Below are 17057 nucleotides of genomic sequence, written 5' to 3' on the forward strand. Positions count from 1 at the left end.
GAGCAGCATGCACCGTCTCATAGACAGCTAGGCACAGAGCAGCATACGCCATCTCATAGACAGCTAGGCACAGAGCAGCATAAACCTGTTGAATTCAACAGGACTCTGCTGCAGCAGAATCTCCATGCCAGAATCCAATGTGGAATCTGGCACAGGAATTCTGAGGTGTGAACATGGCCTAAATGTACCCTACCATGCGGATTTTGTTGCAGATACGCTGTGGATCAATCCACACAGTATAGAAGTCACTCACAAATCCACAATATAGACAGGCATTTATCAAGAGATTTAGTTAATTTTTCTTTACTAAAAATGTCGCACCTGCGACTACGCGATTTTTCGTGCAACATTTTGACTGGAAAGCGAGAAAAGCAAGTTTTCCAAAACTTAACTATGTAGTAATAATTTTAAAATGGATTACAGGTAGTCTGGTATTTATTAACTGCGACAGTCGCAACTGCGCAAAAAAAAGTCGCAACAAGGTAAAAAATTGACTAAATTTACTCCAGCTCAAACATGGAGCAGAAAAAGCTACTACCAAAGTAAAAAAGGAAAAATTCCTTACGTGAAAGATATTTATCAACAGGCTGAAACCAGTTGATAAATAAGTCACACATAAGCAAAAAAAAAGTAAGGAAAAAATTACTAAAAAAAAGGAATACATAAGCAAAGATTGATAAATGTCCCTCATAGTGAGCAGCTGCGGCTGAAAATCTGCAGGTGAAATTCCCAGCAGTTCTGAACCATGGGACGGATTATTTTTCTCTCCAGGACACAGCATGGCGGCAGCAGCCACATTACAAGTATCTTGTCCTGACTGAAATGCTTCCCTAGGCACTGTCCCCAGGTGCCTCATGACAAATACCGCCCTGTGTACACAGAATATGACAAGCCGTGCGGTTGTCAGGGCCTGGCCCGGCGTCATGCGTTGCACATACACAGTAATCTAAGGAGCAGAACGGGTTGAGCCCGTCTGCCGAGCCCTGCAGCGATTTCCTCCCGCACAGCGCAGCGTGTGAACACCGGCAGTGAGAGGGTTACGGCGGAAGATAGGCGGACCGCGGCTCCTCCCGCCCACAGGAACGATCCCGCCCGGGCCCAGGCCGCACAGCTGTCCCGCTCCCATCCGAGCAGCCGTGACCATGGACGAGGCTGCGGTGCCCAGCGACAAGGTGGAGGGTGACGGGGAGCAGCAGGAGGAGGAAGGCGCCCCTTTTAACCCCTTCCTCCACGAGTTCCACCCGGAGGGCTTCTTCCAGAAATTGAGGGTGAGCGGGATTGCCCGGGCTGGGGGGGCACAGAGGATACGGGGGGTGGGATGTAAGCGCTGGCACTCTGAAGTTCTGCAGCAATGCAGAGAGCGGAGCAAACTATGCGGCAATAAGGCTTGTGTGTGAATGCGGGGCTACGCTACTGCGGCTACTGTACACAATCCGGTACACAACTAGACGTCAGCTGGGATGGGGACTACCGGGGACCACAGTGCTGGCGGTGCTGCGGGTATTGTGGTCGGTTATGAAGGCCTTCCTGTGCGACATATAGATGGATGTGTTCTGGATATATCAGTCAGCCCTGCTAGCCAATCAGATCGCAGCTTCTATCCTCTAACCTGCCATAGACAGTTGACAGCTGGAATTGGAATGGTTGCTAAGGGCAACGCCTGTCCTGTGAGCCCAAACTAGACCTGAGGCCCTGTATGTTGGTGCCATAGATGTAGGGTATACATGTGCAGAGATCAGGGCAAGGTCATCTCTTGTAGAATGGGCATATCTAGGTCACCGCCATATAGTGCACACTGCTGTCCCTTCTATTACCTGGCCCAACCACACTAACTGCTGATTAGTAACCACGGAAACCTGGCATGTGACATCCCGCGTATACTGTACAATGTTTACACAAGTGTGTGTGTGTATATATATACACACACAGGCACATCAGTTCTTGTACGGCTGCCAGCACTGCTTGGATCTATGGCCCATTTATAAAGGAAGTGCGTGCAGACCGGAATGAAATGTATAGTAGCGGCATTATGTATTCACATATACATTATTGATATCGCCGTCTGACCGGATCACAATCGGGCTATATATAGTCGGTCATGACATCTCTGCCTGCAGGAGAAGGTCAGCAATGTGAATGGGGGCAGAGAGGATGGCACAACTTGCTAAATAATCTCTTCGCTATTGTTACGGGGGCCTTGTTGTTTTAGCGCCAATGTCATCTAGAGCAGGAGTGTCCTGTGTCAGTGGTGGCTGCAGTCTTATCTATATACGTGGTAACCCTTTAGTAGCCGACACCTGGATAAAGCATATCCTCCATTGACTGGAGTGTTCAAGCTGAACGCCGTAAGTTACGGTATCACCCCCTGCACCACGTTATCCGACATTTGCAAAGTGCCGGAAAAAGAGACATGCTTTGTGGATCGGTATTGGTAATAAAAAAAAAATATATATATATATTTATTATTATTATTAGAGATGAGCGAACTGACTTTTCCTGCATAAATTAGTTCAGCTTTCCGGTGCTCCGGTGGGCTGGAAAAGGTGGATACATTTCTAGGAAAGAGTCTCCTAGGACTGTATCCACCTTTTCCAGCCCATTGGAGCACCTGAAAGCTGAACTCATTTATGCAGGATGTCATCAACTGCCGAGCCGAGAAGTTCGTGACGAATTAAATTTACTGTAAGTTCGCTCATCTCTAGTCTCCAGCCTGTTACCTACACTTCAGCAGGGAGAATATCCAAATCTAAAACCTGATCCTGTCCTAGTACAAGTAACCAGATCAGCTTCCGGATAGGTTGTCGCTCACTCATTCTCTCCTCCGCAGCTCCCTCGGTCAGTCACCCTTTGCTGTCAGTAGTACAGGCCAGGATAGTGACACTAAGTGAGAAGCAAAAGTGACAGCCAAAGTGGCAGCTATTCATTTACAAGAATGGAAATCCATCTAAAAATATTTATGGTTTGCTCTAACTTCATATTTATAAATATTTTGCCATTAAAAAGTCAATACGGATGAATTGATATACTGTAGCTAAGGTATGCTATTGCTTTCTGATTAGCGGAGGAGGGGGGGGGGGGATTTCATCCTTTGGACCCCCTGAATCCTTTAGAATAAAGAGGGTACAGCAAAAATTTTTCACTGTTCCCTATGTCATCACACAGCTGTTTTATTTTATTATTATTATTATTTTTTTTTACATCTGGCCGCTATCACTTGTATGGTGCTGTATCGTGTTTCTCATGCACAGTCTGAGGACTAGAGGTTAAAGGGGTACTCCGGTGGAAAACGTTTTTTTTTTTTGTATTTTTTTTTTAATCAACTGGTGCCAGAAAGTTAAACAGATTTGTAAATTACTTCTATTAAAAAATCTTAATCCTTTCAGTACTTCTTAGTTGCTGAAAAATACAGAGGAAATTATTTTCTCTTTGGAACACAGTGCTCTCTGCTGACATCATGACCACAGTGCTCTCTGCTGACACATTTTAAGAACTGTCCAGAGTAGGAGGAAATCCCCATAGCAAACATATGCTGTTCTGGACAGTTCCTAAAATGGACAGAGATGTCAGCAGAGAGCTGTGCTCATGATGTCTGTGTTCCATAAAGAAAATCTCCTCTGTAGTATTCAGCAGCTAATAAATACTGGAAGGATTAAGATTTTTTTAACAGAAGTCATTTACAAATCTGTTTAACTTTCTGGCACCAGTTGATTTAAAAAAAATTAAAAATAAAACACTCTCTGATGATAATGTGATGGTGTATCATTATTATTATTATTATTATTATTTATTATTATTAATTATTATTATATCTGTACCTGACCATAAATGATAGCTTGGTGTCATGCACACTGGCACAAAGGCTCCGTGTATACCTCTTCACATCCGGAGTGTAATGGAGCGTGACGCACTCCCTTTTCTGTTGGATTTGTACAGATCCATCAGAAAAGATGCCTGTAGAAGGCTCCTACATCTCTATGGCAGACTGAACTATAGTAATACGCACGTGCTTCCTTTGTCCAGGTCTTAAAAGGGTTTATCCAGGATTTTTTTTTTTATGTATCAACTGGCTCCAGAAAGTTAAACAGATTTGTAAATTACTTCTATTAAAAAATCTTAATCCTTTCAGTACTTATGAGCTTCTGAAGTTAAGGTTGTTCTTTTCTGTCTAAGTGCTCTCTGATCACACCTGTCTCGGGAAACGCCCAGTTTAATAGAGGTTTGCTATGGGGATTTGCTTCTAAACTGGGTGTTTCCCGAGACAGGTGTCATCAGAGAGCACTTAGACAGAAAAGAACAACCTTAACTTCAGAAGCTCATAAGTACTGAAAGGATTAAGATTTTTTATTAGAAGTAATTTACACATCTGTTTTTCTTTCTGGAGCCAGTTGATATATAAAAAAAAGTTTTTTCCTGGATAAGCCCTTTAAAAGGTATTTTTTCCATATTCTTAAAAAACTTAATATATTGCTCCGAGCGGCATAAAAGCAAATAATTATATACTCGCCTACCTCAGCCCCTGGGGATTTGCGCTGTGACAACATCCAGTTACCTGCAGCGTTATCTATGTCCTACTTTGAAGATGAGCTCTTCTCTGCAGTGACGGCTGCTCAGCCAATCACTAACTGCAGTGATGTCCCGCCTCCCTTAGTGATTGGCTGAGCAGACAGTCACTGAAAAGAACAACTCCTCTTGTAAGTAGATGGAGCTGCAGGGGGCCGGATGAAATCACAGTGGGAACCCCAGGGGACTAAGGTAGGTGAGTATGTGGTGTTTTATGTTTTTATGCTATATAGATATAAAGTTTTTTTCAGTTTCCAGATAATTCTTAAAACTTCTATTTCGTCTCAGAGCAAAAGGGCCTAGGAGGGTAGCATATAATGCAGATAGGCTTCTATAGTTGGGCAGTATATGCTTTTAGCAAAAAAGACTACAGTGATCCCTCAACTTACAATGGCCTCAACATACAATAGTTTCAACATACAATGGTCTTTTCTGGACCATTGTAAGTTGAAACCAGACTCAACATACAATGCTACAGACAGTGCAGATCTGTGAAGCATGTCAATGGCTGGAAGAACCGACCAATCAGAATGGGCATTCACTGGCAAAACCCTTGTATTCCTGAAGTGTATGCACTGACTGATGTCTGGTAGCGCCCCCTACAGTACAGGAAGGTACTATATGTTCTGTACTCTTTACCTGTCCCAGGGTTAGCTGCTCCTTTGGACACCAGGTGAGGGCGACTCCATGTTACCTTTTTAGGACATTTCATGTACTGTACAGGACCCAGAAGAAGCTCCTGTCCTCTAAATATACCAGTGTTTCCCAAGCAGGGTGCCCCCAGCTGTTGCAAAACTACAACTCCCAGCATGCCCGGACAGCCTTTGGCTGTCCGGGCATGCTGGGAGTTGTAGTTTTGCAACAGCTGGAGGCTCCCTGCTTGGGAAACACGGACATAGACAGTGATTTACAGCTCCCAGCAGATATTTCTTTTATATGTAAGGATTTGCTTTATCTATATTAGTTATCTACTTATTTTTCTTTAATTCTCACTTTTTCCTATTTTTGGATGACATTTTGGTGCCTTTAGAACCATTTACCAGGTTTCCATAGAGTCCTGGTCTCAACATACAATGGTTTCAACTAGGGATCGACCGATATCGTTTTTTAGGGCCGATACCGATAATCGGTGGAGGTTAGGGCCGATAGCCGATAATTTATTCCGATATTCCGGTATAAGTTATCGGCTATTCATCCCCCCCTCGACACCGCTGCAGGTCATTGATTTAAAGCGGGCGCTTTAAATCAATGCACTGCAGTGGCTGTTGCGGTGCCATAGGCCACCGCCGCCGCCGCCACCACCCGCTTCTCTCCCCCTACCTGTCAGGGTGGTCCGGGCCATCCATCCTTCGTTCCTGTAGTGTCCAGCGCCATTCCGGGTGGAGGGTGCACCGGTCCGGGCTGTCCTTCTTCTCCGGCGGTCATCTCCTCCACTCCGGGCAGGCTCCGGCCTAGTAGCGCAGCATAGACGCTGCTGCGCAGTGACGCCCGTGCGCAGCGACGCACCTGGCGTCACGGCGTAGCGGCGTCTATGCAGCGTACTAGGCTGGAGCCTGCCCGGAGTGGAGAAGAGGACCCCCGGAGAAGGACAGCCCTAACGGTGCACCCTCCACCCGGAATGGCGCCGGACACTACAGGAAGGATGGATGGCCCGGACCACCCCCATTATGGGTAAGTTTATTTAATTTTATTTATTGACTCGGAGGGTGGGGCAGGGGCCTGACCGGTATAGCGGTATGGGCAAAAATCCATACCGGTATACCGCCCAGCATTACGGTGGGGGGCGCGACGCGGTCGCGGTGCGGCGGGTCGGGGGGGGGGGCTCTCGTGGTGCGGGGGGGGGGGGGGCGGGGCATTATCGGCTTATCGGCAAGGTAATTGCCGATACCGATAATGCCCAAAATCGTGATTATCGGCCGATAATATCGGCCATACCGATAATCGGTCGATCCCTAGTTTCAACATACAATGGTGGTCCCAGAACCAGTTAATATTGTAACTTGAGGGACCACTGTATTCTTACCCTAAGCAGTTTGGCATTTCAGATTGATATGATGAACAGGCTAAAGAATTGTATGAAATGCTAGTCAGTGAGCTTGGAGATGACCTGTCTATACCCTGCTGTACATGTGACTCCACATATTCCTTGTCTTATCTAGGTAAGGGTGATCTAATGGCGTCCTCTTCACACCTTTACCTCCTCTAGCGGTGGAAAAGCTGTCAAGTCCTGATAAGGGACTGATAATGCTGAACTTTGGGACAGATAATGAAATGTAATAGATTAGAAGTCTACAAATATATATATATATATACTTTCCATCTGTTTCTGCCCATATTGTTGGTGCTCGCCGTGCCTACTGGATATTGGCTTCTTGTGCTCTGTGTAGCAGCCATATCAGGCTAAGTTCACACATGGTGGAAATGCTATGCCTTTCGCCTTTGGGTATGCGGGTAAAATCTGCAGTGGATTACAATAGCGGGCAAGTGTTGGAGATTTTACGTATCTCATTCACAAACTGTGGATCTTTCCTGCATAGAAACATGAGCATGCTGCAGATTCACAGGGTGACCTCTATGGTGGATCCTCAGCAAATCCTGCATATATGGGGACTTTGCTGTAGATTCCCAGGGAGATTGTGGACCCAGTGATCCCTCAAAGATCTTATCCTCTCATATAAGGTGCTGCTTGAAGCTGCAATTTTTAATGCATTGTTCTATTTAATTAAAATATATAAATTCCTCATGCTATTGGCAGGTGTGTAAATGAGCTAAACATGTATACACTGTGAATAGCACATACGCAGGGTGGCTGTGGATATTTCCCACCAATGGAGGGGAAGCAAAGCTGAGTCATTGTTCAAACTGAGCCTGTATTTCTAAGGCTGTGTTCACACTTAGTGGTAATAATAGGGTAGAATGCAGTGTACAGATGTATGTTAAAGAGGTACTCCGGTGGAAAACATTTTCTTTAAAATCAACTGGCGCCAGAAAGTTAAACAGATTTGTAAATTAATTCCATAAAAAAATATTTGTTCTTCCACTACTTATTAGCAGCTGTATACTACAGAGGAAATTCTTTTCTTTTTTTAATTTCTTTTTTGTCTTGTCCACAGTGCTCTCTCTGCTGACACCTGATGCCGGTATCAGGAGAAAGTGTTTGTAAGTTTGAAGAACTTACAACCGATTAATCGATTATGAAAATAGTTGACAGCTATTTTGATCATTGATTATTTTTCGATTATTCGATTAGTTGTTTCAGCCCTACTCTATGGGCATCATTTATTAACTGTCTTGAAGAAAAACTGGCCTTGTTGTCCGTGGCAAGCTATCGTTGCAGCTTTCATTTCCTGATGATTACACATCTTTATTGCTTGGTCCTTCCAGTATTGTAGAGAAGCATCTTTCTTCTGCACTTGTGACCCCGACCTGAGCCTCCTGGCTAATGTAAAACAATTCTGTAGCAGAGAAGACACACCACCGTGCAACACGAAAATCATCTTGAATGGACGCGTTTCGAGCAAAAACTGTTGATTGGGTTATGCTCAAGCTCACTGATGTATGGCCTGATCTCATAGAAGAACTGCTGATGTTCACTCCCTGTACGGCATCCATGGTCAGTTGTCAGCCATAACTCCGTCCCGTGTCAGACAAAACAGCATCCCGCCTCCTCCCTCGGACCAATTGCCATCAGATGTCAGCCACAACTGCAATCCAATATAGTCCAGCTCGCTCCACCAATACACCCCCGACACAGATCCACACCCAGCCCGGTGCATGATGCGCCTGAAACGCGTCTGTTCTGCTGGTTGCCTGTACTGCTTTTACCGTGAGTTAATAAAGTCTGGATTTTCTACTTACCCACGCTGGATTGCCTCTTTTCGATTGGGTCAGCCACAACTCCCTCCTCCGAAACTCCCTCGTCCAAAACGCCGTCATCCCGCAGACGATTCTCCCTCAGACACAGCTTCCTGCTGCATAGCAGAGCTGACGCTGCACAGCATGTATAGCAGAGTAAAAACTGTAAAACTTGCACGTGTACTACAGACACTACATGTTCTGAATAGTATGTACAGCAGAACCCTTATAGCAGAGAGCCTACACTGACTCGGCTCTGCTACATGGCAGGAAGGTTTTTCGTCTGAGGGATGACCGTTTCGGCTGATGCCTGGCGGAGATTGGTCCGAGGGAGGAGGCGCGACGCTGTTTCGCCTGACGCCGGACGGAGTTACGGCTGACAATGTCCTAAAAAGGACACAGTGTTCCTGGTCTCCATCTTGGCACACAGGTATTGTCCACTCAGCCAGGCACTGTCCACAGCAGTAACCTTTCTTGGTTAGGGATTTGCTGAGTGGGCATTTCCATGTGTTGAGCTGGGGACCAGAGTACTGTCAGAACGGCAGTGGTGGGAAGCGGTAAGGCGAGTACACCTTTTTTTTTGTTTGTTTATCCACTTTTTTCCTGTATATAATTCTTCCAGACAACTCATTTTAAAAGGCTTAGGACACCATTGCACTGAACCTTTTTTTTATCTTTAAGTTTATTTTTTAATTGTTCATTTTTTTTCCTGAATGTAAAACGTAAATAGTCTTCATTAGAAATGTTCTACTATTTAGTGGCTACTCAGACCTCGTGTATCAATCATCATCTATCGTGCTTCTCTCTGTATTAGAGATAACTGCATACAATTCTTCTGCTCCATCCTCTTATCCCTTTGTCATATTTGGAATAAAAGCGTATTCTATTTATTTTTACTTTTATTATTTTAACTGCTAGGTAAAGCCTGTACATCCTTTTCTGCTATGTAAAGTCTGTTCATCCGGCTTCCGATAGTGTCAGTATGATTTTCTTGTCTGCACAAAAGATCCAGTCAGTTAATGAACGAGCCTTCTTATTCCTCAGCTGATTGTTGGTCATTCTAGGCTGTGTTCACCTGGCGCGGTTTTTCTACATTTTTTTTTTTTTATGCGTTTTTTCCAATTTTTGGCAAAATTGTGGTGTAATGGTGCATTTTTACATTGATGCAATTATGGTAAAATAGTGCTATTTTTGTCACAGTTTTGGCAATATTATTGCAAAATTGCAGGGAAAACCTAAACATATGAACACAACTTTACACTGGACGATTGTTGGAAATAGTCAGACGATAATCGGCCCATGTACAAAGACCTTAAAGTGAATCTTACAGTTGTTAATGGGGTTGCTGTTTGGGGTGGCTGATGTGTGAGGGGGAAAAGTGACCTCACACTTACAAACAATTGATCCTGGGACTTGTAGTTGGAGGGGAGACTCCAACAGGAAATAGCCTTTCACAAAAAAAATGCAGCATCGTTATGGTGGACTCACAACCCACTTGTCCATTACTGTCTGGCAGGTAAATACTAAAGTCACCTTATGGTGGATAACCCCTTTAAGCAGACCTATCTATTGTAGTAGCACACCAACAATGCATAGACCGGCCCCCATTTTTTCCTAACCCACTATGTGTATGTTTTTGTAAAATTGGGAACAGATAGAATGCTTAATTTTAGATGTGATTTTTAAAGCATTAGAAAAATTCCCCGATGTCTGACTCAATCCACCGATAGTGTATAAAGATGACTGACAGGTATTATACTTGTACAGTTTTATTTTCAAGGCTGGAACTCTCCTCTCTATCAGATATATACAGTGACTGGAACATAGCTATTAGACGGGAATGTATAGACATAAATGAATAAAACCATAAAAGGGGGAAGGGGAGGGAAAATGGGAAAACACTGCAAATAATCCCATGTACCTCTATGGGTTGCTTAGAAAACATGATTTTTTAAAACCATTGCAAGTACTTCAATATAACAAGTAGAGATGAGCAAAGTTACATATAAAGAATATATATATTACATGATCCAGTGCCCTGTGCTTGTTATTAGAGATGAGCGAAGTTAGTTATTCGATTCGTCACAAACTTCTCGGCTCAGCAGTTGCTGACTTTAGACTGCATAAATGAGTTCAGCTTTCAGGTGCTCCAGTGGGCTGGAGACTCTCTCCTAGGACTGTGTCTATCTTTTCCAGCCCACCGGAGCACCTGAAAGCTGAACTAATTTATGCAGGATAAAGACAGCAACTGCCGAGCCGAGAAGTTAGTGACGAATCAAATCACTGTAACTTCGCTCATCTCTAATAACACGCACAGGGTACTGGATCATGTAATATATATATTCTTTATAAACTATGTATAGGTACGTGGATGCTGAATTATGGTATTACCTAGAGCGTGCGTGTTTAGAGAAAGGGGAGGGGGGTCCATTCCCAATGAAATATATAGGGACAGTTGCAGGACAATAAAATAAACAGCCTTTGAGCTATTTGACTGATCTGCCGTTTTGGTCTGGCATGTTGCTGGAACATAAAATTGGTCAGCTGCATTGTAACCAGCCTTTATTCTAATTCTATCATTGCCTGCCTCTATAATCATCTGATGCACCCTGGATCTCCAGCTATTTATCTGTTGCCTGCATTAGTATATTTTCAGTGTTTTGTGGATTTCAACCCTTTGTAGATGTTATGTTGGTTTGTTACTTGTTTTATTTTAAAAATAAACAAATATGAACATGTTAAAGGGGTTATCCAGGAATAGAAAAACACAGATAAGTTATTTCAAAAACCGCTCCCTGTCTGTCTCCAGGTTGGGTGTGGTATCACATCTTGGCTCCTTTTTGAAAACAAGCAGGTTATAAAATACAAGTTAAAAAAAAAAAAAAAAACGCGTCCATCAAGCTGAACCCAGGGGGTGAAAAGAAAGGGTATGGGTGGATAAAGGGAAGGGGATGTGAATTTATATTTCTCCATATGCATAAATGTTGTTTTGTATCTGAGCCTGTTTTGAAGCTTCTAGCTGCTTCTGCTGTGACCAGTTCCTGAGTTTGACTGTTCCATAAATGCACAGTTCTTATAGTAAATAAAGTTCTTATAGTCTCTGGAGATTAACCACTTTTTTTTTTTCTCCAGACGACGGGAGTGCCCCCTTGTCTTTTGAGAGGGTTTTACCTGGAACAGTTTCTCCCCATAGTTTGAATATGGGCCATTTATATACTAAAAATAAGTTGATTCCCCCCTCCCCCTTCCCTTTTTATACGTCTCTTCTCAAGACTAAACAAATATAATTCTTTTAATCTTTCCTCATAGCTAAGATGTTCTATGCACCTTGGTAGTTTAGTTGCATGTCTCTGTTCCTCATTCAGCTTCAGAACATATCCTTTTTATAAACTGTTGCCCAAAACTAAGCTGCGTATTCCAAGTAAGGCCGCACCAATGCTCTATTCACACATACAGTATCCTGTGCATATTTGATGCACAAGAATTGAAGCTGCAAGTTTGAAGTTGTGTCCAGTCATTTAGTTTACACTGAACTTCGCAGCTTCAAATCCTGCACATCAGATATGCACAGGAAACTGTATGTGTGAATAGACCCTAAAGTAGTAATATTATGTTCCGCAAGTCCATGCATCGATACTACAAAATAATATACTACTAGCCTTAGAAGCAGCTGCCTAACATTGCGTGCTGTTCTGCAATCTATGATCTACAAATACACCCAAATCCTTTTCTACCAGTGACCCTCCCAGTTTTACCTCCCCTAGGACATATGATGTATGCAGTTTTTTTTTGTACCCAGATGCATAACTTTACATTTATGCACGTTGAACCTCATTTGCCAAGTGGATGCCCACTTGTGTGTACATTTACGCCCTGTGTCCTAACGGATGGGGATAAGGTGTCTGATAGTGGAGGGTCCGGCTGCTGGAACCCCTGTGATCTCCAGGCCGGCACCCCGGCGTTCTGAACATTCATGTCTATGGAAGGGAGCATGACAACTGTGGTTGCTCGTCATACCCCCTCCCATAGATATGAATGGAGAGGCATGGCGTGAACATGAATGTTTAGAACACTGGGTTACCGGCCCAGAGATCGCGGGGGTCCAAGCGGCCGGACCCCCGTGATCAGACATTTTATTCACTATCCTTTAGATGTCCAGGGGCCAAGTACCCCTTTAAGTCAAAAGTATCTATATTGTGATTGCTATTACCAAGATTTTCATGGTCCGTTACATTCATGACTAGCTCTGCATTGTTCATACAGCAACATCGATAAAAAAGTAAAACCGTTCTGGCTCTTTGGATTTGACCGTTAAAAAAAATAAAAATACAAATAAAAAAATTTGAAAAGCAAAATTAGCTTTATTAGGGTTAATAAAACCAGAATTGCCTCTAATGGCCACTAATTATATAGGTTTGGGGTGTGTTCACACATTCAGGATTTAATTACCATTATTGAATTCAAACCCAGGGATGTATTTGAAAAGAGAAGCCTCAGTCTTCCCTTAATACGTGTACTCCATGTATGATCTGTTTCTTACTTTCTACTCTATAATTATAAACCTGAATATGTGAACACACCCTTATTTTGAATAGTTTTTTAAAGAAACTAACGGGCTAGTTTCACCGTGGTGTCATCTGCTGTGGATTCATTTCCTGGAAAATCTGCCGTGGAGTATAGTACTCCAAATTTATTTCTCATGCTCCTTTTTTCCCCCCAAATACAGCACCACACCTGTCCTCAGGTTGTGTGTGGTATTAAAGGGGTACTCCCGTGGAAAACTTTTTTTTTTGTTAAATCAACTGGTGCCAGAAAGTTAAACAGATTTGTAAATCACTTCTATTAAATAAATCTTAATCCTTCCAGTAGTTTTTAGGGGCTTTATACTAAAGAGAAATCATAAAAGAAATGCATTTCCTCTGATGTCATGACCACAGTGCTCTCTGCTGACCTCTCTGTCCATTTTAGGAACTGTCCAGAGCAGCTTATGTTTGCTATGGGGATTTTCTCCTGCTCTGGACAGTTCCTAAAATGGACAGCAGAGGTCAGCAGAGAGCACTGTGGTCATGACATCAGAGGAAATGCATTTCTTTTTTGGATTTCTCTTTAGTATACAGCCCCTAAAAAGTACTGGAAGGATTAAGATTTTTTTTATAGAAGTAATTTACAAATCTGTTTAACTTTCTGGCACCAGTTGATTTAACAAAAAAAGTTTTCCACTGGAGAACCCCTTTAAAGCTTGGTTCCAGTCACTTCAATAGAACTGAACTGCAATACCACACATAACCTGAGGACAGGTGTGGTGCTGTTTTTGGAAGAAAAATTGCTGATGTTTTATTTCTGCAATCACATTCGGTGCTCATAGTGGCCATTATTGAAGGGGTTGTCCAGCGAAAGAAACAACCTTTGTTGTCCAAAAGTATAATAAAGCAACTTACTAATATAATGTTTTTAGCTATAGTGCAAAGATCTTCCTTATTATCTGTTCTCTCTCCCTCTAAACTGTGGTGCCATGTCCACAGGTACTGAAAGCAGTGTGCCCTGTCTCTCTCTCTCCCCTCCCCTACTGTCAGCATGGAAAAGACCAGTGATGTGAAGGGGAAGCTAGTATTACTGCCTATTAGATTTATGACTCATTGGAAAAGACAGCAGGGCACCTGTTTGGATGGAAACTATTGTGACTGAGAACAGCTTCCTGCTGCCTTATCTAATGAGTCCTTAATCTTATGAGCAGTAATACCAGCTTCCCCTTGACATCACTGATCTTGTCCAACGCTGATAGGAGGCTAGGGGATGGGTGACCTTCTGCATTCAGAGCCTGTGACATGATGTCAAAGCTTACAATGGAAACGGCACAACTGATATGAAAGATCTCTGCACTGTGGCTAATAACATTATATTTGTAAGTTGCTTTACTATACTTTTTGACACAATCTTTTTTTCGCTGGACGACCCATTTAACATCCAGTTTCATCTGATCAAACATTGATTACAGTGTTCACAGGGATTGCAACAAGTGTAGCTTTTTTTCTATGGTGTACCACATCCTTCAGGGCTTGCCACAGGTGGAAGTCAGGGAAATGAGGAGGGAATTCAACAACACCTCTTCCTCCTCCTCCTGCCAACATCCTGGCAGAGCGTCATTGAGAGAGGCTCTCATGTCTTTGGCAGTGTGCCAATTGCTTATCTGTGTTAAGGGCACAAATGTCCTATACAATGGATGTGCGAAGCAAGTTTTAAGTACCCTGGGCCAATGTTAAATGAAGCCCCTGGATGACAGTACATGCCAGGCATTGAACTCCCAAACCATTTCCTCCACAGACTCCTCATCTTCATGTATCCTATGTCTAAACCACTCACTGTAATGCATCCTTCATTCAGGGTCATCTTTATTTATGAAGTGTTACACTCTCATAATGCAAACATTTTGATGGACTCTCTTGCTTGAACCGCTAACTCTAGTCTCACGTGTACATTTGTTTGCACTGACTTTTGTGGTGAGCACGTTAACTTTTCCACCATCATATCTGAAGAAGCAGAATTTGTTGCTGTGCGACGCCTCCCACATCATACATGGGGTCATAGGTCTTAAACTTATCACAAATATGATATACATATTGCTACCATAATTCAGTTTGGATTAAATAAATGGGCACTATGTGGCAATATATATCACTCTCTTTTTACATTCATATATGCGCACCTGCTGATCCGCATCAGCTCTACATGATTTGGTGAAAATTTGCCACTGTAGATTTGCATGTGGTTACGATGCAGATTTTATGAAGAAAATCTGCAGAGGAGTCATCCTATGTGAAAGGAGCCTTAATGTGCAGTACAGAGGTTAGTACAACAGCATTGGGCTACTGCATGGACAATATCTGCATAGGGGGAAGATTAATCAAAACCTGTCCAGAGGAAAAGTTGACCAGTTGCCCTTAGCAACCAATCAGATCGCTTCTTCGCTTTTATTTCTAGAGGCTTTTTTTTTAAATATAATCTGATTGGTTGCTATGGGCAGCTGCACCACTTTTCATCTGCACAGGTATTGATAAAACTCCTCCTATATGTTTTCCTTGTGTAGGTATCGAACACACAAACCTGTTTCTTCCTACACTTCTTAAACATTCAAGTAGGTCAGCCAGCTTTCCACAGGAAGAGGCCCATTTTCCTTGTCTGTGCTTATGCTATGGAAATTTGGTTGTAAGCTTTACTGGGACGAGAACTCATGAACGGATGCATTCCTTTCTGTTTTTAGTCTTATGACTAAGCCTAGAACTTCTACCACTCTTCAGCTTAGCAGAAACTAATTTGCTCTTTAGTGTTCAATAATCTTGGATTATTACTATTAACATACAGACTGTTGTTAGTCATTGCCTTAGGGCTGTGTTAGATGGCTTGAGTGCCCATCTCATAGATTGGCCCTTGTTTATAGAGCCTATAAGATTGCTCGGGCATTGGACATTGAGGGCTTCTCAAATGATCGCAGGATCGTCCTATACTTTCTGCCACACATCTCCTATTACACGAGGAAATGTGCTGCCAATGGCTGATTTTACTTTTTTTTTCTTTTTTTTTTCTTTCAGTTCTTTGGCCCTGTTACACAAGGAGATGGCAGCCTGCCTTGTAATAGGGCTCTTATTTCTCATTGTGGAGCAATGACCTGCTTCCAGGATAGTTCTAATCTCGCTGACATGCAGCTGCCTCTAGGGGATAGTAGATATTTACTAATAATGCTCCTGCAACTCATTTAGGAAAGGTGTGGTGCTCCAGCAAGTCTTTGGGACATGATAAGTCACTTAAAGTTGCACAAACCTTAAGCCTCACAGGATAATCTAATTTATGGAGGTCTATTAGCAAATATTGAAGAGCAGTTGACTGTGGGCATCACCAGTGAGGCACCCCTTTGTTGCAGGAACTGCTGACACTCTAGCCACATGAGGTCTAGCATTGTCTTGCATTAGGAGGAACCCAGGGCCAACCGCACCAGCATATGGTCTCACAAGGGGTTTGAGGATCTCATCTCGGTACCTAATGGCAGTTAGGCTACCTCTGGCAAGCACATGGAGGGCTGTGTGGCCCCCAAAGAAATGCCACCCCACATCATTGCTGACCCACCGCCAAACTGGTCATGCAGGAGGATGTTGCAAGCAGCAGAACATTCTCCACGGCGTCTCCAGACTCAGAGTGAATCTGTTTTCATCTGTGAAGATCACAGTGGCAAATTTGCCATTCTTGGTGTTCTCTGGCAAATGCCAAACGTCCTGCACGGTGTTGGGTTGTAAGCACAACCCGTACCTGTGGACGTTTGGTCCTCATGCCACCCTCATGGAGTCTGTTTCTGACCATTTGAGAGGACACATGCACATTTGTGACCTGCTGGAGGTCATTTTGCAGGGCTCTGGCAGTGCTCCTCCTTGCACAAAGGCAGAGGTAGCGGTCCTGCTGCTGGGTTGTTGCCCTCCTATGGCCTCCTCCACGTCTCCTGATTTACTGGACTGTCTCCTGGTAGCACTTTCATGCTCTGGACACCACGCTGACAGACACAGCAAACCTTCTTACCACAGCTCGCATTGATGTGCCATACTGGGTGAGCTGCACTACCTGAGCCACTTGTGTGGGTTGTAGACTCCATCTCATGC

The 17057-nt window shown here is 43.4% G+C and overlaps 1 protein-coding gene across 1 annotated transcript in view; it reads left to right on the forward strand.

Moving 5' to 3' along the window:
• Positions 1-797: 797 nt before the first annotated feature.
• LPCAT4 (lysophosphatidylcholine acyltransferase 4) overlaps positions 798-17057 on the forward strand; it is a 36626-nt gene continuing 20366 nt past the window's right edge. Inside the window, exon 1 of the mRNA XM_056528406.1 lies at positions 798-1268. Within this exon, the coding sequence (XP_056384381.1) occupies positions 1143-1268 (126 nt within the window). The 5' untranslated portion in view covers positions 798-1142. The remainder of the gene's footprint in view (positions 1269-17057) is intronic.

This window comes from Hyla sarda, chromosome 1, assembly GCF_029499605.1.
Source record: "Hyla sarda isolate aHylSar1 chromosome 1, aHylSar1.hap1, whole genome shotgun sequence".
Taxonomy (NCBI): domain Eukaryota; kingdom Metazoa; phylum Chordata; class Amphibia; order Anura; family Hylidae; genus Hyla; species Hyla sarda.